General features: G+C 40.0%; 1 protein-coding gene across 1 annotated transcript in view; it reads left to right on the top strand.

The window, feature by feature from the left end:
- The window catches only part of LOC135713090 (dopamine D2-like receptor), a 75778-nt gene that overhangs the window by 14747 nt on the left and 34277 nt on the right, over positions 1-26754 (top strand). Inside the window, exons 2-3 of the mRNA XM_065236192.1 lie at positions 10288-10488; positions 16081-16224. Coding sequence (XP_065092264.1) covers positions 10288-10488; positions 16081-16224 — 345 coding nt within the window. The remainder of the gene's footprint in view (positions 1-10287; positions 10489-16080; positions 16225-26754) is intronic.

Genomic DNA, 26754 nt, shown 5'->3' with positions numbered 1-26754 from the left:
AAAGCATCGATCGGTGGAATTCATCATCGGTGATCCCGTCAACAATATACTCGCAAACGCTCGGCTCATTGAGGTCGATGGAGTGGGCGATACGTTGCATCTCGTAGATGTAATCACGTATGGCTTCGTTAGATTTTCTCTTTCGCGCTGCCAGCTGGCGATGAATGTCACTCGCACGAATGAAAGGGGCAAACTCTTTAATCAATGCGTTCTTCAGTTTGGCAAACGAAGTGATATATCGTTCCGCAAACATAAATTTTCGTGCTGTGCCCGTCAACTTCTTCCTGCACATGATCAACTTTTGTTCGTCGCTCCAACCAGCTGTTCGGGATATCGCTTCAAACTGCAACATCCATAGCTTAACGTCCTGCCCGTCTTCAGCACCGAATGTTTCAATGCTATCTTCAACGTCTCTGAACGAATACGGTTGGTGCCGCTCAGGCATGAACCGATCTTTAGGTGCACTCAAAAAATTCCACACGTCATCATCATGTATCTCACACTTAATTTTGCGCTTAATGTGAAACACATCAATTTCATGTGTGAATCTTATGCTATGAACCATGCCTGAACACTATGGAATGGAATTGTGACACACTTGGATTCTATGTGCCTTATATGGTGATATCAATAGCTTTGCACATCATAGTTCAAAATTCTGCAATATTCTACTTTATCGACTTCTACTTTACCGACTTTTAAAATGAATCGACAAATATATAAACAAATTTCAGAGGCTAGAGCTTTCACATATCTTTTTAATGGGTCTGATTTGGGATTCGATCATGGACTGTTGGGGTGTGCTGCTGTCGGAGTCTTCATTCGATCTCACTGTGCCACGGTTGTTCTCATATATGAGGCGGGTTGATAGGATAAAGTTACAACTCTTGTTTTCGATGTTTACCTTCCTGAGCAAGCAATTCACATCGTATTGAAATGCAAAACACTTTAAATCCATCTATTTTGAACAGTAGTGTGATTCAATGTGCAATACACTTGAAAGATTTTCAACTTTTCAAAGTTTGAAACACTAGAAATTAACGTGTATAACACATTGAACTAAGGTGAAATACACTTAAAGTAAATGTGACTGTGCATTTAAAAAATCAAGTGTTTAAACACTTCGATCAAACGTGTGGAATTTTTTGAGTGTGTGGATGTTCGTCTATTTCCCCTCGTCAACGCAGTGACAAACATATTGCTATCGTTGTCGTCTTGAGCATGATTATCGCCGTCCTCTTCATCATCGTTGTCATCGTGTTCGTCGTTGTCATCGTGATCATCATCGTCGTTTACAACGTTGCCATCATTCTCGCCGTCATCGTGTACTGCGGCCTCGTCCGCATAATCATCATTGTCTCGCTTGTCATCCCGTACACAGAAAAACAAAACTACCCACCGCTTGGGTTTTTTAAACTCAAATTTGAGTTATTTGACCTCTGCCCGTTTCATTTCCTCTCGCTATTGTTGTCAAAAATAGAACGAAAGATTCGACTCAACCGTCTAGTTCCGTACGAGAAGCCAAACTTGAGTAATATGCGATATACCCAAATTTGAGTTAATTGAACTTAATTTTGGGTAGAAAAAACTGAAAATAACTTAGCGATGGGTAATTTTTTTTGCCGTGCTTAAATGCAAACTACTTTGAGCCGGTTTACCCAAATTTGGCTTATCGTACGGAACATGGGAGATGAGTGAAAAGAACTTAATTTTGGGTTGTTTTGAATTTCTGTGTACCTCGTTATTGGTACGCGAACGACCGTCGTGCGTTTTGTCGAAGTATACGATTCTTTGCGCTATCTCTGTCTTGCACCCATCCGAAGACAAGCCACGCTTTTCACACTCACGCGTCAATCCGGCTTTCGTGAAAATTTCGCACAACTCATCCACTTGTTCCGCCATTTTGAATGAGGAATGGCGTTCTTCTCATATCAACTTTTAATCACTTTTTAGCGATATTAACGCGTCAATCGAACAATTTCTCGATAACTCCTTCCCGGACGAGCCCCCATGTAAGAAAAGAGGGAGAGGAGTTGGTGAGAAATACAGAAATTAGCTTTATTAAATTTAAAGTTTTACAAACGCGAAGATGCGTGTGCATCGGTCGATAGTAACCACTGAACTAAGTTTTTCTTCGTTTCCCACCGGGGGGTACACCAATCGTCCCACAAAAATGATGATGTGAACAATTCTATCGGACGTCATTTGCTGATCTAAAGTTCCGTTTAGACTATCTGATTTCTTTGTCTGATTTTGACCGCCTCAATAATAAAAAATCTGCTTGAATTTACATTCGACACACTTTGTCGAACACCCATGTTTGCTGGTGTTTACACTGCTTGCACATGTCAAAAGAACTGTCAATTTAGATTTCAAAACAAAACTGTATCAGGAATCAAAAGTAAATACTTCCATCATGAATATCCGGGAAATTACTCTAGCTTCACCAGGCGTATTTACTTTTGTTATTTTAAATAAAATGAGAAGGAGAAGGTGAACTTTGTGGAGTAGGAAATGGTTGCTCATGAGGAACACCGACAGGGATCTGGGTCACCTGTCCTTCAAAAACTGCGATATGAAGAGGAAAAAGGATTTCAAAACTTCGCCAGGATTTCGATACCAACTTTTGACAAGCTAGTGGGAAAAGTTCTCTATAGATCTAAATGATTCCATGAGTTATGAAAATTTCTGTTAAGAACTCAATTCTGCCTGTTTCTCTGAAGACTTTCGGACGTTCCTGAAGGTTTGTTTCTGTTCTCTTCAAATATCAACAAACTTTCCTGAAGATCTGCAAATTTCTCGGTAGTTCTGTGGATTTCTTTGAAGTTCTGTGTGTTCTTCAGAAGTTCTGCAAATTTCTCTAAAAATCTACAAAGTTCCTGAATCCCTGCAGATTTAAGATCCTTAAAGATCAACAATTATCTCTGATGTTCACTTAATTTCTTATAATCTGTGCACTTCTCAAAAGTTTTGTAATTTTCTCTGAAGATTTTCATTATTCAATATCTCCGAACATCTACACAATTCCATAAAGTATTAAAAGTTTACCCAGACATTTTTGAGCTTCCCTGAAATTTTAGAAATTCTCTGAAGATCTACTAATTTTATGAAGTTTTGCAAATATCTCTAAAGATCAGCAAACTTCCATGGAGCTGTGTAAATTTCAATTAACATCCAATAACCGCAATAAAATTTTAAAAATTTATTGAAACATCTGCAAATTTACGATCTACTCTCTGAACTTTTCGGAAGTTCCTAAAATTTCTTTAAAATTCTGTAAAGTTTTCTGAGGTACTGTATTTCTGTTCTGAAGATCTACAAACTGCCCTGAAGTTCAATTAATTTATCAGTAGATTTTGCAAACCTCTCTAATGTTCTGTAAATTTCTTTGTGGACTCTTGGATTTCCATAAAGTTCTGCAGATTTATCTGAAATTCTTTGAAACTTCCCAAAGCTCTACAAATTACCTGGAAATATTTGAACTTCGCTGAAGTCTTAAAATTTCTCAGAAGATTTACGAATTTCTCTGAAGTTGTGAAAATACTTCTAAAGATCGGCGAACTTTCCTGAACTTCTATGAGTTTTGCTGAAGCTTTTTTTTTTCTTAAACTATACGAACTTCCTGAAGTTCTACAGACTTCTCTTAAGATCTACGGACTTCTCTGAAGTTCTTCAGATCTATCTATTTCCATCTTCCATGGAGTTTTGCAAAATCTTGGACTTTCGTACTTCGCTGCGATTTGTTTTTCGAATTGAAGTACTTTTGTGAAATGTTACGAATTTTTCTGAAGATCTCACATTTTTCTGAAACTGTGAAGCTTTCTGAACCACTGCATGTCTCAGAAGATCTGCAAAATTCCTAGCAGTTCTGCAGATTTCTCTTGATATCGATGCTTCTGAAGTTCTGTAAAGTTGTCTGAAGCTCCTTAGTTATATTCTCAAGATCTACGAAAAAAAAAACCACGAGGCTCAAAAAATTGCTCGGTAGATCTGCAAACTTCGCTGAAGTTTTGTAAATTCCTCTGTATTCTCTCGGGCTACCCTGAAGATCTGAAAATTTCCCTGGAGATCTTCTAAATTAATCAAAATTTATCTGAACATATTTGAGCTTCCTTGAAGTTTTAAATGTCTCTCGCAAAATCTACAATTTCCCTGAAATCTTTTAAATATTTTTTTTTAAATAGCTGAACTCCGCTGAAGTTCTGCAAATTTCACTGCAGATTTTAAAAATTTATCAGAAAATCTGCACCCTTTTTGAAGGTTCAAATTTATCTGGAGATCTATGACCATTCTTGCGATTTTTTCAGAAGTTCTGTAATTTTTTTTTCTAAATCTGTAGCTTTGTTCTGAAGATCTACGAACTTTTCTGATGTTCAAGTTTTTCAGTAGATCTCCAAACTTCTGCGAAATTCTTTACATTGCACTGTAGATTCTTGGACTTGTCTGAAGTTCTGCGGATTTACCTGAAGATTTGAAAAATTTCGCATATAGTTTTACAAATTGGTCTGAAAATATTTTAGCTTGCTTTAAGTTTTGAAAATTTATATGATCATTTATATGAAGATCTACGATCTCTCTTGAGAATTTTTCTGAATTGCTGCAAATTTCTTCTAATTTCTGTGAAATTTTCTGAAGTTTGGTAGTTCTGTTCTCAAAATCTACGAACTACGCTGAAGCTCAAAAAATTTCTCAGTAGATCTCCGAACCTTTCTGAAGCTCTAAAAAATTCTTAGTAGCCTCTCAGAGTGGCCAATGACACTGGAATATAAAAATCAGTCAAATCAGTTAATATTGAAATCTGCTAGGAAATCGGTTTACCTTGCTACTGGGTGCCATCTAAACACAAGTCAAGCGTTCTTTAGTGGTTTAAAACCATGGCATTTAAAAAAAAATCAATATTTTTATCTCAATTGCGGCTATTTTGCTGAATGAGTCGAATGAAAATTAAACGCAAGCCTATTTCGTTCGACAAATCAAACTTCAAATCTAATCATCTTGACGAAAAAGTGTGAACGCATCCGGATATTGCATCCGACTAAATTTTCGAGCAGTCCGCTCGAATCAGACCAACAAATCAGATAGTCTAAACGTACCTTAAGCTGACAAAAGACGTGGAAACATATTCATCGCTATCAGATGTGGTACGAACATTGGTAAAGCATGGAAACCAAAGCTTTTCTTTTCGTCAGATTCATTCACTGCTTGATCGTCAAGCAGTCCAGTCCGGTTTCGTCCGATCTCTCTCTTGAGTGTTAGTTTTGTGACAGTCCGTTCGCGTCTCCCTTTCGCGGTGATAAGTGAAACATCGTTCGATCCCAGTATGGGAAAACCACCGCGTGGTGATGCGGTTGCAAGCGCGTCCGGGAAGCGTTCCCGTCAGGAAATCGCCAACGCTCAGTCGGCCTCGAAAAAGCTGCTGTCCAACAACCGGTACGCCATTCTGGAAAATGGTGATGAACCGGAAATAAAGAAGAAGGAGAAATTACCACCCTTTTTTGTCAAGGGATTCCCGCCTGGACTTCGGGAAAACATCGAGTACTACATCGAGAAAGGCTTCTTGAAGTGCACCATGCGCCTGTGCTCTGAAGGCATCAAGCTGATGGTACCAGCAAGGAAGGACTACAAGGCCGTTGAAGTGCTGCTGAAGCAGAAAAATGAGAGTATTTCTCTCACGACATCGAGGAGGACAAGCCGCTCAAGGTGGTCGTGCGTGGTCTGCCCGATATGGAAATCGACGCGCTGTCGGATGAGCTGAAGAAGAACGGCCTAAGGCCATCGCAAGTCTTCAGGATGAATCGGCACGACGCCTTCCTCAAGCACCGTGACCAGCTGTATTTGGTCCACCTCGAGCGAAACACAACGTGTTTGAAGGACCTGCAGTGTATTCGGGCGCTTTTCCACATCGTGGTTAAGTGGGAACGCTACCAACCTCGCCCCCGTAACGTCACCCAATGCTCAAACTGCCTCATGTTTGGGCATGGGACCAAAAATTGCCACATGGCTCATCGCTGCAACGAATGTGGCAAACAACACGAACCCGAAGAATGCGAGAGCATGGAGAATGCGTATGCCGATCCATAATGCGCCAACTGTGGTGCAGCACATCGAGATACCACCAAGTCTTGTCCGAAGCGTGCGGAATTCATGGAGAACCAGCCGGGTCGGAAAAAGATACCGGCACGCAATGAGCAGAATTTCCCCGCCATTAGCCAACGGCGTCCGATTCCGATTCTTCCGCCACTACCGCTCAACAACCGTTTGGCTGCTGCTGCTGCATCGGTCCCGCCAACCATCAGTCCTATGCGGCAACGGTTTCGTCCCCTTCCCCGGGTCTATCGTGGCGTCGAGATGATGCCCCACCATCGCATGAAAACGAAGAGCTACTCACAACTGAGGAACTTATTACCATCATGGCAGAAGCAATCATTATCAAGCGCTCCTGCAGAACCAGAACCGAGCAGATTCTTGCTGCATCACGTTTCATCGACAATTATGGACCGTGAGACCATCAAGATCGCCAACTGGAACGCTTGCTCGCTCAAGAGCAAGATCATCGAGCTCGTTGACTTCCTCAACAAACAAAACATCGACATTGCCGTTATCACCGAAACCCACCTGAAACCGGAGGTAAACAGAAACATCTGCTGTCGGCTTCTGCCGAGCTTCCAGTTGAAAACCATCGAAGCTTTAGGGGTAGAAGTCTCCACTCCTGTCGGCCCTATCACCATCATTGCGACGTACTGCCCCAAGCAAATCACCATCAGGAACGGGTCGGCAGCAGACCTGCGGAGGGACATCATCAAACTAACTCGACGGCGCGAAAAGTACATCATTGCTGGCGACCTGAACGCCAAACACCAGGCTTGGGGCAATAGTCGACGCAACCAAAACGGCACCATCCTCAACGAGGACCTGCAAGAGGCTCGCTACACCATATTAGCGCCGGACTCTTCCACCCGGTTGAGCCGGTCTGGCGTTCACTCCACCATTGACATACTCATCAGCAACATGGGAGACAACATCTCGCTACCTGTGACCCATCAGGAGCTGAGTTCGGACCACTATCCGGTGGTGGCAGAAGTAGGCTCATCTGTCAACCGATTCCAAGCTTCTCGACGCAACTACCATGGTGTCAGCTGGGAGCAGTTCCAACACTGTGTCGACTCCACTGTCGACTACGGTGTCCTTCCGGAGACGCCCGCAGACGTTGACCGGTGTCTGCGTTCCATCGATGAGGCGATATCCTGGACCAGGGACCAACACGTGCCAGTATCCAGACAGGTGAGCAATACACTGAACCTTGATAGAATTACCAAAGATCTCATCAGACTCCGTAACTCCACCCGAAGGCAATACCAGCGTTCTGGTTTACGTGTCTTGAAGACCCATTGCAATCGACTTACAAAAACCATCCAAGCCAGAATGGTGTACCTCAGAACCCTAGTAGCACGCTTGTTACAAATCAATTGTAGAAACTTATATACGACATATTTTAGTCATAAACAAGTTGCTGCAACTTATTGTGATGAAAGTGTGCTACTCGGGAAATCAAGATTTTGCTAACAAAATCCGCTCTCTCCCAGATTGTGCAAAGCCCTTCTGGAAACTAACGAAAATTCTTAAAAACAAGCCTAGGCCCATTCCACCACTGACCCCACTGGATCGTCCCAGCGACCCAGTGGTTCATCTGATAACTCCTGAAGAGAAGGCTGCCGCGATAGCTCAACATTTCGTCAGCTCCCATAATCTCGGACAAAACATCGTCAGCCCTCATGAATCTGAGGTTGCTGAAAATGCAACCAATCTTGATCAGATTCCTAACATTTTTTCAGAGGAATCCGAGATTACGGCTGACGAACTATTGGCCTATATCAAATCATCTAAAAACATGAAGGCCCCTGGTTTCGACAACATCCTGAATCTGGAACTCAAACACTTGAGTTCCAGATTCTACAATCATCTGGCACTGATTTTTAATCAGTGTCTCAGACTTGGCTACTTCCCTTCGTGTCGGAAGTCAGCTAAAGTCATACCCATCCGGAAACCTGGGAAGGATCCGTCCTCACCTTCAAGTTATCGACCAATCAGCCTTCTCTCAGGGTTATCAAAACTGTTTGAAAGAGCAGTCTACCACCGGCTCCTAACATCTGCCGAACAAAACAACATCTTACTCGAGAAACAGTTTGGTTTTCGGAAAGGTCGTTCGACCGTCCACCAGCTGACTCGAGTGACAAACATTCTGAGACGGAACAAGTCTGTTTCGAAAACATCTGCCATGGCGTTGTTGGACGTTGAAAAAGCGTTCGACAATGTCTTGCATGATGGCCTGGTGTTCAAATTGCAGCAGTACGGTCTTCCAATCTTCCTAGTGAAGATAATAAACAACTATCTATCGGACAGGAAGTTCCGAGTATCTCTGAATAGCATCACATCGGATGCTTTCAACATCGGTGCCGGAGTTCCACAAGGAAGCATCCTTGGCCCCATTCTATTCAACCTGTTCACCTCCGATATGCCGGCTCTCCCTGATGGTGGATCGTTGTCTCTGTTCGCAGATGACACATCCATCGTCTACAAGGGTAGGGTCATCGGAGCTCTGACTGCCAAACTTCAGAGAGGCCTGGACGTCCTGTCTGAATATTTCAACAGCTGGAAGATCCGTATCAACGCGGCAAAGACCCAGGTCATCATCTTTCCACACTCAAAATCTCCCAGACTTGTTCCGTCTGAAAATAATAAGATCTGCTTAAACGGCTCAGTGGTGGAATGGTCCAAAGAGGTCGTGTACCTCGGGCTAACATTAGACAGCAAGCTTCTTTTTAGGGAGCACGTTGACAAAACCAAAACCAAGTGCAACATCTTGATAAGATCGTTGATAAGATCCCTGTCCCTGAAAAATAAGCTTGCTGTCTACAAACAAATCATCCTTCCCGTAATAGAATACGGGATGCCAATCTGGGAGAGTTGCGCAAAAAGCCATCATCTTAAACTTCAAAGGATCCAGAACAAGATTCTGAGAATGATCCTCAACAGTCCACCGCGGACTAGAAACTCTGAGGATCACCGCCTGGCTGGTCTTCAGACACTGGAGTTACGGAGAGCTGCCTCCATCGCAAGGTTTAGAGATTGCTGTAGGCGATCCGACCAACAGATCGTCAGGGATCTGGCACGTTAGGTTAAATTAGGTTAAGTAGGTAGAATAACAAATTAAAACGTTCAAACAACATACTTCATAATAAGAAAATTGAAAAACATTACACAGTAAAACACAACATGTACAACACAAAATCAAAAAGTTCACCAAAGATGAAGAGCCCTTCTGGCTAACCTCTTGCCCTGTATTAGCAAATGTAAGCCACATAACAAATCAAAAATAAAGAAGAATTTTACTACATTTTCTTTTCGTGGTGGTAGAAGTTTATGGAAATGTGAACCATGGAATTTTAAATCTAATCTAAAGCATTTGCAAGTCATCCTATCGATAATTGGTTGTCCTCTGAGCGCTGTATGTTTTACAGCCAATTTTCAGTTAAATTTCACAGACGGAAAATTTTCAAATGAACCTGCTATTTTTCCAGACTTATTTCTGACAGGGACCAATTTTGACAAACACCTTTTCGAAAATAGAACGGTCAGCAATAGAGGGATTTTCGAATATTATAATCTATTTTCGAAGTGTCAAATTTAAGTGAAAATTTGCCAACTGCTATTTTGAATGACACCTTCTCGCAATTCGACTGATCAACAACAGAGGGATTTTTGAACATCTTAATTAATTAAACACAGCATAAAATTCATATTTGAAAATTTACATCGTTTGACTGTGGTACGAACCACGAATCAACTAGAATTCATATCAGCTAAAACATTATGCATTGTATTGGAGTTGGTTTAGTCCTTAGAAAAAATAACAATTCAATACATCATCCAAGCACTCGCATTTAAGTAATGAACCAATTTCTAATCATCTTGCTTATTTTTTTTCTGTATATAAAATTTAAAAATTGATTTCGTCTCCCCCTGGCTCTACCAATCATTCCATTGCTTCTAATCCTCCTACTACCGACTGTCCCTCTGAACAGCCTTAACCAATTGTTGCTCGTTTGTTAGTGTGGCTTTTTCACAATACCGCCTGCTCGATGCTTGATCTGTATAGCGCTCTTTTTTTATCTGGAATCTATCCAAACGTAACGCCAGCCAGACGCCACGTTTGCTCCACTAACTGAATTGATTTTCTCTTTGTTGTTCTTCTTCTTCTTCTTGACGGTGTAACCCCCTCCCACGCAGCGTGATGGCCCAGATAACGACAACGCAGATTCCCTCCGATCCGAACGGCAATCACGACTCGGGCTACGCGCCCTCCAGCATAGGTGACGTGCTGGCAGCGAATGCGACCCCACCCGGCAGTCCGAACGTGGCCGCCACCGTCATTGTAAATAAAAACGCTACGCTTAGCAGTAGGAACGGTTCGCCGCGGAAGGAAGCGAGGTTGGTACAGAATTTGATTATTATTATTTATTCGCAATAGCTCCCTGCCAGCTCAATCGATTAAAAATCAGCTCCTGATAGTTCTCCCAAAATTTTAGATCTTTTGGATGCGATCTCATACTGCATTGAATGTGATCAAAATTGGCGGACTAACGCACCGTGAATGTGAAGCCGCCAAGAAGAGATGTCGGTGGAAAAGCAACTTGGCATGCGTTACACCCTAGGCGAGTAATAGAGGTGACACAGTCGGAAGAAGTGTTAGTTTGTTTACCAAAATAAACCACCCATTTTGTTATGGCAAGTTTTGCTATAAGATATGCTTCTCGTGTTTATTAGCGAAATTCACATCAAAGATTGATTAATTGCGTAGGAAATCAGTTTGGTACGGCATTTGTGACCAGCATACACCTTCCGGTCGTATGAAATAGGTCAAAAACTGTCCAAATCCACAGATAAAAATTTTTGTTTTGAATTTCTGTATGGCAAAATAGTAAACTTTTCGTGAACATTAACGGAAAAGAACTCACCAACACTGGGAGACCGTGAGTTCATGCCCACCTGTCATTTCCCATCTCGGCACTGTAGTCGTTTGATATCTTCCCTTTTCAAACCGAGAACCGACCGACAAAATCCATAAAGTTTTTCGACCGATGGCTTGATGGTGAAGTTCGAATAATCGATTTTAAAAGTGTTTTCTCGCCTCATCGCGGAACACTTTACCACGCGACGCGGCACACCGAAGTAGACAAATATCCAACCGTAAATGCTTCACTTGTAAAAAGCGCAATCGAAAAAAAAAACGTCTGCAGCCACATTTGATGCGCGAACTTCCCCACGAGCGCATTCCAGTTTGTCGTTGTCATTAACCGTATAGAGTTTGCGAAAACAACACCCAAGATTTTGACAACATTGGCTGTTTGAAGCCAGTGAGTGTTGGTTTCGTTTCCTTCGCAGAAACCTACGTTGATGGCAACAGTTTTTTGGAAGTTTAATTTTGCGCCGGCGTCAATCTCAAAACGGGTGAACAGTCCATTCATCACTTCGATTTGCTCAGCCGATGTAACGATAACGCTGATGTGATCCGCATACGCTACCAGCAGATCGTTTCCACACGCTTGATCAAGTCTACACACAAGAGGATGGAGGTACAGCACCTAGGCGAGTAAGAGAGGTGACACAGTCGGAAGAAGTGTTAGTTTGTTTGCTAAAATGAACCATGTCCATTTTGTTATGGCAAGTTTGCTATAAGAAATGCTCTTCGTGTTTATTAGCGAAATTCACATCAAAGATTGATTAATTGCGTAGGAAATCAGTTTGGCACGGCATTTGTAACCAGCATACACCTTCCGGTCGTATGAAACAGGTCAAAAACTGTCCAAATCCGCAGATAAAATTTTTTGTTTTGAATTTCTGTATGGAAAAATAGTGAACTTTTCGTGAACATTAACGGCAAAGAACTCACCAACACTGGGAGACCGTGAGTTCATGCCCACCTGTCATTTCCCATCTCGGTACCGGACGAAAACTGCACACATTGTGGCAATCACACGACTGAAACTCTTCTGCATAAATTTTGTGCTTGTGCTCGTGTCGGCCCGGCTTGGACGGTTCTACAGCAGAGGATAGAAGCCATAATGAATGGATGGAGACGACTCTCTTTTGAAGACTTGGTGAGACCTGCCCTAGTAGGAGTAGACAGAAGAAGGCGCACGGAAGTGCTTAGTGTTTTTATTAAATACATCTGCTTTGTTTGTGAATGTAACGAAATAATTGTTGTAGACGCACTGGAATTTCATCTCGATTTAGAATAACAAATTATAATTACTGTTATCAAACAAACTGACAAATAAAACCAACTTGTTTTACAAAAAAAAAAAAGAAAAAAAGTAGGTTGGAAATATAGGGGAACGTTTCCCATCCTTTGGGACTCTAGATCAAATGAAACTATCGATAGAGCAAAAGTACGGGAGATGGACGCTACTACAAAGCTCCTAAGCCAGAAATATGCGGACAATCGTAGAGGGGCGAAAATTTCTATCGGCGATATCGTCGTGATGAGCATTATGAAGAAGTCCAACACGGATCCTGCGTTCTCTAAAGAAAGGTATACAGTACTTTCAAGAGATGGAGCTAAGATCGTTATTAGTCAAGAAACAGGGTTTTTATGCCAATTTGAGTTCACCATGACTCAATTTGGCTTTTCCCTGTCCAACTTCATTAAGACAACCTTGTCAGATGGAGGAATACAAATAAACAAATAAACAAATTACATATAGAAGCGAACGTGGAGTTCAATATACACGGAACGTTAAAGATCTGAAGAAAAGGAGGATGCTAATCCTGTGACCGAATTGATGGATACATCTGAAGACCAGGACGGGCAGCTATCACAATCCAATGACAATCCAGAAGTGATTATCGAGCCAACGAAAGGGAGGCCAAAGCGGTCTATTCGTAAACCAGAGAAGTATAAGGACATGTTTATGTATAATATCTTTCAGTAAACATGGTTTGCAATGATCAGTGATGTAATTTGAACTTTCGTCAGTGGTGTAACATGAAATTTCGTTAATATTATAAAATAAATAAATATTAAATTACTCACCAGCATTGAAAAGCCATTAAATAAATCCAAATCAATTCTGATTGTAAAGATTTGCATGAAGTTTATTTTCCACGTAGATCATCGTTTTATACATCGAAGGCTAATTGTTGAACATATATATATATAATATATCTATTAAAAAACAGTGCTGGTTGTCCTGGTAAAAGATACCAAAATGAAGACGATTTTTTTTTAATTTCCTGTGGAAAAAAAATAGAAAAGATGAAGAGTTGAGTGGTCAACTGAAAATGGGACTTACCTAAAGGTATAATGAGGAAATCATACGTATTATTAGACTTCTTGATAGTTCTGCTGGTCTATATATTCTTTCCAATTGAGTGTATCCGGTATGACGGTTGTTGTTGGAAAGCAGTTTGGTTTGGTGACGCTTCGCCATATCGGATGCTGTAGAAATTTTTTTTCTACCATGGTGTTGAAATGGGGTTTTGATTAGTGTCACCAGGCGTCTCAAAATACGACTGGATTGATTTTAAATTGTAGGTGTTGTTTCCAGGAAACCGGCTGCAAGCAAATTGTTGAACGGAGACTTTGAGCAGAACGCAGTATTCTGTAGGTACAGTGCAGGAACGGGCTTCTGGGACGACTGAGTGTGAAGGAATGCTAGAAAAAAAAACATCGGCGCTTCCCAGAAGAGTGAAAGAGTACTTAGCTCAGTTCGCTACGCTTAATACAACGGTTAGGAGTGAAGAGCAACAACAATGTTGTCAATAGATCAGTGCACGGTCCCTAACCTCGCTTTTGGCTTCCGATCATTTTGTCTCTGAGTAAAAGAGACGGCTATGGATGGGATCCAAAACAAACCACCCAAATCTGTTAAAATTTACAAGTGAGCGAAGAGTGCGGTAAATCTTCGTGAACTGATCTATGCAAAAGCCGGTTGTCAATGTAAAAAGGCCGGTTACACCACGGTCACTAAAAAAGATGGGAATTATGTCTAATACACTGAAACTAATTCGCTAATATAAATTAACATTATTAGCTCCGTAAAGACAAGCACGGGAAGTAGACTAATTTTTCCTTATTCGTATTCAGAAGTGACCAGCTATTTGAATGTTTGTAGACTTTTTTTAAAATATTTTTTAATGTTGTAATAATTTTATAAATAGTATTTTAAATATTCAGCTAAAAATGAATGATCTTGCATATTTAATAATTGCTGGAACAGAGTAGAGGAGGAGAAATATGTAGGCATGAGAGAAATATTTAGATACAAATAATAATAAAAATATACATCAATAAATAATTACATATAAATATAAATACAAATAATAATAATAAATATATAAATAATAATAATCAGCAAACAAATAACAAAATAAAGTGAGAAATACCAGTGCAGTTCTAGTAGATTCTATAGCAAATTAAAAATATGTGAGAGATTTAAGTTTAATCCCTTTTGAAAAGTCGAAAATAAATTGGTTAGAATGCTTTTCAATTTCGAAACAGATACTAAAAAAAATATTTCTGAGATCTCAGCAAGCCGTTGTAAAAAAAAAGAAAATAGGATCAGTTTTCAGACTATTGTAGTGACAAGTGGATCGAAAACAGCGAACAAAATGAAGAGATGCGAGAAATCCGACAAAGAGTGATAGTAAACTATACTTTCTCCTTCTAAGAAAACGATGCGCAACGGAATCATGTTTGTATCGAGTCAACTCTCTGCTTGATTTATCAGAGGGGCTTGTCAACCCGCATAAACGCGAACCATAAATTGACCTTACCTAAAATGGTTAAAAAAATTTTTTTTTTTTTTTCTTTGATTTGTTTTCCGTCGATCTTGTTTTCCGTGCTGAGCACCAATGCTACCGACGTGCCAGGAAGGCAGCTCCCACACCTGGACCCTACCTATCGACCCATCAACTTATGAACCAGGGACCAACGGGTTTACTTCCCTTCCGAAGGAAGGCGTGATCGGGGATGTTATGCCTCAGAACATCCCGGCGGCGCCGACTGGGATTGAACCCAGGCCTGCTGGGGTGGGAGGTAATCACGCTTACCACTACACCACCAGCGCCGCTAATGGTTAAACATTGTTTATAATCCCTGCTAAACTTTAACTGAAATTGTTATGGAACTTTACATGAACGTTTAATGATAAAGTTTCAACCTTATGCATTATGGTTTTTTGGAACTGGACCTTACAAATAATGGGTTGTTAAGAACCATTACCGTTCCAAATTCTTGTTTTCTCCATACATTTTCGGAAAGAGAACTATATTAGAACGTTTTTACTTATGGTTTGAGAACATTAATGGTAATGGTTATGGTAGTCAGTAAGGTTCACGAATGGTTTTGTAACATCGATCAACTTTATGTGGAATATATCGCGAATTGGTTGCATTATAAACAATTTTTAACCATTTTAGGTAAGGTCAATTTATGGTTCGCGTTTATGCGGGAAATCAGTTTGAAGTGTGATATGTACTTTGTTCCATTCATTTGATTGATAATTTTGCCAACACTGATCAAAGTTGATGGTGACGCAGTATTGTGTAGCAGGCAACATTGGTGTACTTGGTGCGAAGAATAGAGCGAAACATCCTGGCTAAGGTTGTAGCTAATAACTAGAAATACTCAGAGGGAATGGGTGGAGAGAATATTTTAAGCCAAATGAACTGTCAAAATCTGAGCCAATCGAACATTCCCATTAAAAATTTAGGTAAAAATCCCTGCTTCCGAATTGTATTTTGTTTTCTCCGCCTATCCCTCCCTCTGAGAATTTCTACTAATAGCTATTTCGTATATCACTATAGCTAGAACGTTGACAACAAAAACTTAACTTGTCCCATAGCAATTCTCATACAAACTTCAAAGGGCCAGTGCAGTATGAATTCACATCCAAATGAACTAAAAAGTCAGTATAAATTACCAGAACCTGATTTAGAATCGAAGGAGCTTGCTGGAGTCAAATAGATATTTTGAATCACCCTAATGGTTTTTTTTTTTTTGGTTTTCCCCCGAAACAGTGTGACGCTGAAACCGCTGTCGTTAGTGCGGTGCGGAGTGCAACAGGCCTTATCACTCAATCGGAACGATTCCACGCTATCAACGAACTCCAATTCGAGGGAAAGCACCCGGAAGGATAAGAAGAGCATCCAGCAGCCCTCCAGGTGAGTAATTGCCATTTTTCGGCTCCGAATAAACTTTTATGTTTGAACTTGCTGACTCAATTGCTATGATAATAATCGAATTTACGATCTCGAGAGCAGAACGAGAAAATTCTGTCAATTCAATATAAACCTAACTGCACGGCCAATAAGATCGACCCAAATTTGAGTTCATTTTACTCATAAATCGCAAAAAGTGCAGGAACTCAGCACTGAGTAAATTTTCCTGAGTTTTTCCAGGTTTTTCCAGAAATAAAAAATTCCCGAATATCAGAAAAGTCAAGATTGGATTCACTACTAAAATTTTCGTCAATTTTCCTCATTTTCCAGCAGATTTTTTTTATAGGTTTTCCACAGGAAAACATGAGGCAAATTTACTCATCACTGAGTTCCTGCACTTTTTGCGACTTAAGAGCAAGCTAAACTCAAGTTTGAGTCGATCTCATTGGCCGTGTGCTGCATACAATTTAACCGTCACATAAATTGCGTGGCCATGTAATGAAAGCAGAATTGTCGGTCGTTTAAAACTTAGTTGCGGAACCCTGGCGAAAGGCAATATGACCGGTTACAATGAAGGCGGCCAACTTCATTCCCCACCGACGTCTTCGTCATTACCGTCGTCACTCGTTCTTGATGGGGCGTATAATTCAAATTAAATTATGCTCGTGACTGGCAATATAAGGCAGCGAATAAATCATCGAAACGGTCCAAAGTCAACCATCCATCGGCAGTGAAAAGTATGCATTATGAAAAATCTCCGGGAAATAAAAAAAAGTAGTAAAACATCTCCAGTACTTTTCCAAGTTAGTGGTCTAAAGAGGTATACACATGGATTATCCTCTTCCGTCTGAGAGTGAAGCTTTCAGTTCCCAACTTACTCATTAACGGGGGTGGTATGGCAGTCAGAAACCCGTTATGCCTAAAAGACAGTTTGAGCGGATTATGAATGTAGGGAGTGATTAATTCAGGCATCGTAAATTAAATCCTTAAGAGGCCAATTGCCGCCGGTGGAGGTGAAGCTAGACAATAGGGAGAGAAAAACTCTTCCTCGCTGCAGTGTGACGATGGGTGGGTTGGAGTGCAAAGGGTACCGTTAGGGAAACTTTTATTGTGTGCTGGGTTATGCAAAAGGTGGGTTGAAATTTTTGAAATATGGTTTTAATTATCCCGTCCCTATCCCTATTGTTGCATAAAAATCCTTGTCTTTGTTTTTATTGCTCCAAGGTGAAAAAGTCATTCCAAATTAACCATAAAACCCCCAGCAGGCCTGGGTTCAATCCCAGTCGGCGTCGCCGGGATGTTCTGAGGCATAACATTTCAGATCACGCCTTCCTTCGGAAGGGAAGTAAACCCGTTGGTCCCATGTTCATAAGTTGATGGGTCGATATGTCGGGCCCAGGTGTGGCAGCTACCTCCCTGGTGTCGGTAGCCGTAATAAGAGTTTTCGACAATTCCAATGGCGTCAACTGGGATTAAACCTAGGTCTTTTGTGGCAAGAGGCAATCACACTTATCACTACACAACCAGCAGTTACGCTTAAGAAATTCAAATGAGTCGTTCATAAAGGCTGACTATAAATAAATTGGAACACCCCTCGCGCGCCGTTAGTACGACTCTAGTGCTAGGAATCAAAAATCTTTGACAGTGGTTTGTGAACACTTCTTTAGAGAACAACTGGTGCAAGTTTGATCAAAGTAGTCGATCACGTTCAGAAATAACGTCGAATGGAACTCGAAAGAAGAAGAAATATTGTGCACAAACACCTGGAAAATCCGGAGGAGTCCGGTTCCAAGCTGGCTAAAGTGCTTTAATTTTTTTAACTGTACCAAATCAAAAAAATATTAGTTTTGCGTGTGGATAAGTGTAAATTAAGATCTATCACGTTTTAAGAAGTTTTTTTTAGTAATATTGTAATTAACGTGAAAAATCTGGGACAAGAATTTGTTTCGAGTAGCTGTGTTGCTGTTGTGTCACGTTGATCGGTTTTTCTTTTCGCTTGTTTTTGGTGATTTGTCTCCCTCCCAAGAAGAGTTTTAGCGGTTTTTTTTTCTTTTCTTGGTGCTGGCGTTCTGCCATCCGGAGGATGCACGCGAATGAGGTGTCAGACAAAAATTCGGTGCAAATGAAAAACTTCGCATGTGATTCAAAATATCGTGTTAAGTTGTAAAAACAACGCGGAAATTTTTTTCGATTACCGCGAGTGAACAAACCGGTGCTTTTTCGGAGGCAGAATTTGGTGAGATCCATCTGATTTATAATCAATCATAAATGCATGTTTCCATATATTACTAAATACGCGCCAGATTTCGAAACAGCACATTAAGAAATCTGGAAGTGTGTTTTCAGTACCATTATTCATATGATAACGGTAGTGTTTACATGCGGGGCTTATTGTGTGTGAAAGCAGTGATGGGCAACTGAACCAACCGGTGCGCACCGTGTGCTGCCCGAAAAAAAATAACAACAAAAATACAATAAAAAACAATGTAACAATAAGACGAAAATTATTGTCTTAACAATGATTTATATTGTTACGTCTACAATAATTTTACCTTGATTTATGTTGTACAAAACAGCAAATTTCATGGTAAATGGAAAATTTACAATAAAAAAGGGGGGTTGTTAAGTATCTTAACAATGAAATTTTCGTGATTTCCCCATATAATTTTTTTTCAATAACATTATATATTATTGTTATTTTACTGTTGGTTGGCAAATTTATTGATTAAAAAAAATAACAGTGTACTTTAGAGTGTATGTGTTGGCTTGACAGATCTACTTTATCGACTTTAAAAATAAATCGAAAAAATAAAACATCGCTTCGGAAGGTAAGGGGGTGGTATATGTCTGTTACGGGTGAGTCCTTTTTTTACTGGTTATGGATTGAGATTCGATCCGGAACTTGTGAGAAATGGAGGTCAACTCCCCTGCACTCGATTTCTCTAGGTCACGTATTCTTGGTGGTTGAGCGTCGTTGATAAGTTAATGCATTCAACTGGAGAGAATCGCCCATGAAATATGCTTCCACCTGAGAGTTATTTCCTGACATCTTCAAGTGGTGGATTTTTTAATTATTATTGTATGATTATTGACTGCACGGAAAAGGTCTGCATTAAGCGAGATTTAGATGAGGCAGGAGAGTTGAGTTCAACTCAAACCGATCTGGTCATAGGCGTTCAATTGACTTGGCAACGAATAGAGCCAAACGAACTGTCAAAGCAAGACCCTAATAAAAAATAACCATAAACGAACGATAACCCAAATAATTGAACTATTCCACAAATGGTTTGGATGATACCCAGAACACGTCGTTAAGCAAATTAACCATACAATTTTTATTAGGGGAGCCATACGAGCAGCGCCTATCTTGATTACATTGGCAGTGTTGCTGACCCTCTCATAGTCTGCATGCTTCAATCAGATTTATTTTTATTGTTCGTGAAGTAACCCACAATAAAAACACACCAATATTTAATGTAACAACAATTTTTATTGTAATAGAGTTGTTCATTATTGTTCGTGATCGAATCATGTTAACACTAAAATAAATGAAAAATACAATAAAAATCATTGTAACAACATTTTATTATGTACATTCATTGTACAGCTAGGTAGCAGTTTTGCCGTTTTCGGAAGGGTACAACATTATAACAATCATTTTTATTGTCGACAATAAATATTAATGTTAGAGCATTGTTTTCACTGAAAATTTCACTGTAAATTTTTTTTCGGGTGGTTCGTGTTCAAAAAATACTCCTGTGTTTATGTAAGCGTGTACCCTGGTTCGGTTGAGTTTTAGTGTACCAGTGTGTTCTAAATCAAAACCGTGTGCCTGTTTTCGAGTTGATGTTCAGAACCGCAGCTTGAAAACCGAAAACCGGTGTGCTAGAATTTTGGTTTTGGTACACGAGATATAAACCGTGTGCAGCGTTCAATTATATGTTACCAAAACCGGGTATACCGGAACATTGGCAAGAATTAAATAGCAGTGCTCCCAAAAAGGTGAGTAAAATATTTGTACCAATCGACAGTTATTAATTCAATTGCCAAATATTTTGATAGACAATATTGGTAGCGAAGGAACTAGAAATCATTTTGAAGTCTGACAAATACCCTTCGATATGGGTATTTTTGGAGTCCGCGTGACGCCTATAGTCTGGAAATCGATAACCGATAATCCTGTCAAATACCCTTCGATATGGGTATTTCTGGAATCGGGGTGACGTATAAATACCGGAAATCAATGTCTGACGCCATTTTGAAATCCAAGATGGCGGCTTACGGTTGTAGGAAAACTGGGAAATACTAGCAAATACCCTTCAATATGGGTCTTTTCGGAATCGGGATGACGTATATAGACCGGATATCAATGTCAGACACCATCTTGAAATCCAATATGGCAACTTCCGGTTATAGGAAAACAGAGAAATGGTAGCAAATACCCTTCAATATGGGTATTTTTGGAATCAGGATGAGGTTTATAGACCGGATATCAATGTCAGACGCCATTTTGAAATCCAATATGGCGGCTTCCGGTTGTATAAAAACTGGGAAATAATGTCAAATATCCTTCAATATGAGTATTTTTATTATCGAGATGACGTATAAAAACCGAAAATCAATGTCTGACGCCATCTTGAAATCCAATATGGCGGCTTCCAGTTATATAAAAACTGGGAAATAATGTCAAATATCCTTCAATATGGGTATTTTTGGCATCGGGATGACGTATAGAGACTGGAAATCAATGTATGATGCCATCTTGAAATCCAAGATGGTGGCTTCTGGTTGTAGAAAAACTGGGAAATACTAGCAAATACCCTTCAATATGGGTGTTTTTGGAATCTGAATGACATATAAAGACCGGAAATCAATGTCTGACGGCATCTTCAAATCCAAGATGGCGGCTTCCGGTTATAGAAAAACTGGAAAATAATGTCAAATATCCTTCAATATGGGTATTTTTGGAATCGGGATGACGTATGAAGACCAGAAATCAATGTCTGACGCTATCTTGAAATCCAAGATGGCGGCTTCTGGTTGTAGAAAAACTGGGAAATACTAGCAAATACCCTTCACTATGGGTATTTTTGGAATCGTGATGACGTATAAAGACCGGAAATCAATGTCTGACACCATCTTGAAATTCAAGATGGCGGCTTCCGGTTGTAGTAAAACTGGGAAATACTAGCAAATTTCCTTCAATATGGGTCAAATACCCTACAATTTAGATATTTTCGGAACCAAGAAGACGTGTAGATGCCGAAAATGAATGTCCGTTGCAGTTTTGGAATCTAATATGGTGGCCATTGGGTTAACAAAAAGTGGCAAAAACCCTACAATATGGGTATTTTTGAAATAGGGATGACGTGTAGATGCCGAAAATTGATGTCCGAAACCATTATGGAATCCCCGATGCCGACCATATCGTATAATATTTTACACTTTTTCTAAAACAGGTGGTCACGATCTTGTATTCAAAAATGGCGTTGTACATCGATATTTGGCCTACACGTGTCATTTTCTAGGTGATAATACCCATATTGTAAGGTATTTCACAAGTTTTTAAAAGCCAATGCCTGCCATCTTGGAATCCAATAAGATGTTGGACATCGATTTGCAGCCTCTATACGTCGTCTCCTACACACTTAGATTTTTTTGACGATATTAGCACCATCGAGTAGTTCAGCATTTAATCTAACCAGAAACGCCATCTTGGATTTCAAAATGACGTCAGACATTGATTTTCGGTCTCAAGACGTCATCCTGATTCCAAAAATACCCATATTGAAGGATATTTGGCACTATTTCCCAGTTTTTCTAAAACCGGAAGCCGCCATCTTGGATTTAAAAATGGCGTCAGAAATTGATTTCCGGTATTTATACGTCATCCTGATTTCAAAAATACCCATAGTGAAGGATATTTGGCATTATTTCCCAGTTTTAATCCAACCAGAAGCCACCATCTTGGATTTCAAAATGGCGTCAGACATTGATTTCCGGTCTTTATACGTCATCCTGATTCCAAAAATACCCATATTGAAGGATATTTGACATTATTTTCCAGTTTTTCTATAACCGGAAGCCGCCATCTTGGATTTCAAGATGCCGTCAGACATTGATTTCGGGTATGTAGTATACGTCATCCTGATTCCAAAAATACCCATAGTGAAGGATATTTGGCATTATTTCCCAGTTTTTCTACAACCGGAAGCCGCCATATTGGATTTCAAAATGGCGTCTGACATTGATTTCCACTCTCTAGACATCACCCCGATTCCAAAAATACCCATATTGAAAGATATTTGACATTATTTCCCAGTTTTTCTATAACCGGAAGCCGCCATCTTGGATTTCAAGATGGTGTCTGGCATTGATATCCGGTCTCAAGACGTCATCCTGATTCCAAAAATAGACATATTGGAGGAGATTTGGCTTTATATCCCAGCTTTCCTACAACCGGAAGCCGCCATCTTGGATTTCAAAATGGCGTCAGACTTTGGTATCCGGTATATATACGTCATATTGATTTAAAAAATACCCATAGTGAAGGATATTTGGCATTATTTCCCAGTTTTAATCTAACCAGAAGCCGCCATCTTGGATTTCAAAATGGCGTCAGACATTGATTTCCGGTCTCAAGACGTCATCCTGATTCCAAAAATAGACATATTGGAGGATATTTGGCTTTATATCCCAGCTTTCCTACAACCGGAAGCCGCCATCTTGGATTTCAAAATGGCGTCAGACTTTGATATCCGGTATATATACGTCATCCTGATTTCAAAAATACCCATAGTGAAGGACATTTGGCATTATTTCCCAGTTTTAATCTAACCAGAAGCCGCCATCTTGGATTTCAAAATGGCGTCAGACATTGATTTCCGGTCTCAACACGTCATCCTGATTCCAAAAATAGACATATTGGAGGATATTTGGCTTTATATCCCAGCTTTCCTACAACCGGAAGCCGCCATCTTGGATTTCAAAATGGCGTCAGACTTTGATATCCGGTATATATACGTCATCCTGATTTAAAAAATACCCATAGTGAAGGATATTTGGCATTATTTCCCAGTTTTAATCTAACCAGAAGCCGCCATCTTGGATTTCAAAATGGCGTCAGACATTGATTTCCGGTCTCAAGACGTCATCCTGATTCCAAAAATAGACATATTGGAGGATATTTGGCTTTATATCCCAGCTTTCCTACAACCGGAAGCCGCCATCTTGGATTTCAAAATGGCGTCAGACTTTGATATCCGGTATATATACGTCATCCTGATTTAAAAAATACCCATAGTGAAGGATATTTGGCATTATTTCCCAGTTTTAATCTAACCAGAAGCCGCCATCTTGGATTTCAAAATGGCGTCAGACATTGATTTCCGGTCTCAAGACGTCATCCTGATTCCAAAAATACCCATATTGAATGATATTTGGCATTATTTCCCAGTTTTAATATAACCGGGAGCCGCCATCTTGGATTTCAAAATGGCGGCAGACGTTGATTTCCGGTCTCAAGACGTCACCCTCATTCCGGAAATACCAATTTTGAAAGGTATTTGACAGGTGTTTAAAGGTGTTTAAATATTTTCTATAACCGGAAGCCGCTATCTTGGATTTCAACGTGGCGTTGGTTGACGATTTCCGATCTCCACATCACACTGATTCTGGAAATACCCACATTGCGTACCCCCAAAACGGGGGTTCGTAAATTGAATTAGTGCGTAAAAAAAAACCTCGTTATTTGGGATTTACTTCGTAAAAAAAAAACTCGTTATTTGGGATTTACTTCGTAAAAAGAAAACTCGTTATTTGGGATTTACTTCGTAAAAAGAGGTTTTTGAAAATATTGTCAAATAACCCACAATATGGGTATTTTTTGAATCGGAGTGACGTGTAGGGACCGGAAATCGATGTCTGACGCCATTTTGAAATCCAAGATGGCGGCTTCCGGTTACAGGAAAACATGGAAATTCTGTCAAATACCCCACAAAACGGGTATTTTCGGAATCGGAGGGACGTGTAGGGACCGGAAATCGATGTCTGACGCCATTTCGAAATCCAGGATGGCGGCTTCCGGAAACAGAAAAAATTGGAAATTCTGTCAAATACCCCACAATATGCGTATTTTTGGAATCGGAGTGACGTAGAAGGACCGGAAATCGTTGTGTGGCACCATTTTTATATCCAAGATGGTGGCTTCCGGTAACAGAAAAACTTCAAAATTCTGTCAAATACCCCACAATATGGGTATTTTTGGAATCTGGGTGACGTGTAGGGACCATAAATCGATGTCTGACGCCATTTTGAAACCCAACAGGCTTCCGGTTACAGGAAAACAGAAAAATACCGTAAAATACACAACAATATGGATATATTTGGAATCGGGGTGACCTGTGAGAACCGAGAATCCATGTCTGACGCCATTTCGAAATCCAAGATGGTGACATCCGGTTACAGAAACACTGGGAAATACTGTCAAATACTCAACATTATGGGTTGTTTGGAATCGGGGTGACCTATTAGGACTGAAAACCCATGTCTGAAGCCATTTTGAAATTCAATATCGCAGCTTCCTTTTACAAAAAAACATAAAAGTAATATTACATAACCTACAATATGGGTATCTTAAGAATCGGGGTGACGTGGTGGTATTTGCCAATTTTTCTGTAACCGGAAGCCACCATCTTGGATTTCGAAATGACTTCAGACATCGATTTCCGGTTCTTAGACGTCACTCCATTTCCAAAAATACCCATATTGTGGGGTGTATGACAGAATTTCCAAGCTTTTCTGTTACCGGAAGCCACCATATTGGATTTCAAAATGGCGTCAGACATCGATTTCCGGTCCCTACACGTCACTCCGATTTCAAAAATACCCATATTGTTTGGTATTTGGCAGAATTTCCATGTTTTATGTAACCGGAAGTTGCCATCTAGGATTTCAAAATGACGTCAGACATTGATTTCCGGTCCCTACACATCACTCCTATTCCAAAAATACCCATATTGTGGGGGTATTTGGCAGAATATCCAAGTTTTCCTGTAACCGGAAGCCGCCATCTTGGATTTTAAAATGGCGTCAGACATCGATTTCCGGTCCCTACACGTCACTCCGATTCCAACAATACCCATATTGTGAGGTATTTCACAGTATATCCCAGTTTCCCAAAATCACAAAAAAAAACTCGTTATTTGGAATTTACTTCGTAAAAAGAAAACTCGTTATTTGGGATTTACTTCGTAAAAAAAAACCTCGTTATTTGGGATTTACTTCGTAAAAAGAGGGACCTAAATTGAATACTGCGTAAAAAAAGACTTTGTAAACGGAGGTTTCAGTGTACCACTGCAGGCCAGTGGGGGTTAGATTGAACACACACACACACACACACACACACCCAAAAAACATGCAAATGTGTTATGTCCATATCTTTGTCATTTTACGTCCAATTATCGTTCTTTTTAGAACATTTGAAAGATTTTGAATGTAAATACGAAGAGGCAAATTGCTCAAAATAATTTTCAAAAGTTATCCTCAAAGCTACAATATTTTTTCAAAATTTACTCTGAAGTATCATGATTAATTTTCTCAGAATTTAGTTGAAAAACATATTTGAAATTAAAAGTAGTTATAGAACCCTTATGCTATACCATTCATACCATTCAAATAACCTAAAGAGATCAAAAATTGGTTGTAAAATGAGAGAGCTTCGAACAAAACACAATTACATGTATTTTGGGGTGCATTTAAGCTTATGATCGGAAGCGTTGGTTACTCAGCGCTGAGTGAACTACGCTTTTGCAAATTTCATCAGACAACTGAGTAAAACAATCTCACGATTGAGATAGTCCTATGGCTCGACTGGCTAACTCGTGTGTATATATTTTATACATTTTACATTACATTACACATTTTAGACGAACTGAGTAGATTCTTCTCGTTTAGATTTAGGATAAGGTGTATGTAACCATAAATTTGAAGTCACACTCCTAGCAGCGTATGAATAGCGGTTTAATGAAAGAGATGATAATTTCATATTATCAGGCCTTTTCTTTATGACTTTGGATGTACCTACACACTTAGATTTTTTTGCCGTGATGGGTACCACCGAGCAGCTCGGTATTTTATTTTGCTGGATCTCAGCGAAAAACTTGCCACGTGGGGAGAAAATTCTTAACCAGCTTGACCCCCTAAACAACATTGCCGGAAACAGCAACTTTCTAGCTGATCAAGATCTTGAGCTGAATATGCGAGAAAGGCACATATATACTAGCGCCGCATAGTGAGAAAATTCTGAACTATTGTAACCCAACAAAAAGTTCTTGACTTCCTGAAAAACTATGCCGAATACATTTACTTTCTATCTGGTCAGGATCTAGAGATATTTTATTTGCGAGAATTTCGCATGGATAGTAGTGCAGCGCAGTGAGAAAACTCTGAACTACTGTCCACCTGCGAAAAGGCCTTGACCTTCTGAACAACTATGCCAAAGACAGTACCTTTATATCTGGTTGGGAACTCGAG

The sequence above is a fragment of the Ochlerotatus camptorhynchus genome, unplaced genomic scaffold (assembly GCF_037179485.1).
Source record: "Ochlerotatus camptorhynchus isolate MF236.1 unplaced genomic scaffold, CSIRO-AGI_Acam_v1.1 ptg000532l, whole genome shotgun sequence".
Classification (NCBI taxonomy): domain Eukaryota; kingdom Metazoa; phylum Arthropoda; class Insecta; order Diptera; family Culicidae; genus Ochlerotatus; species Ochlerotatus camptorhynchus.
This window is presented reverse-complemented; position numbering and strand designations above follow the sequence as displayed.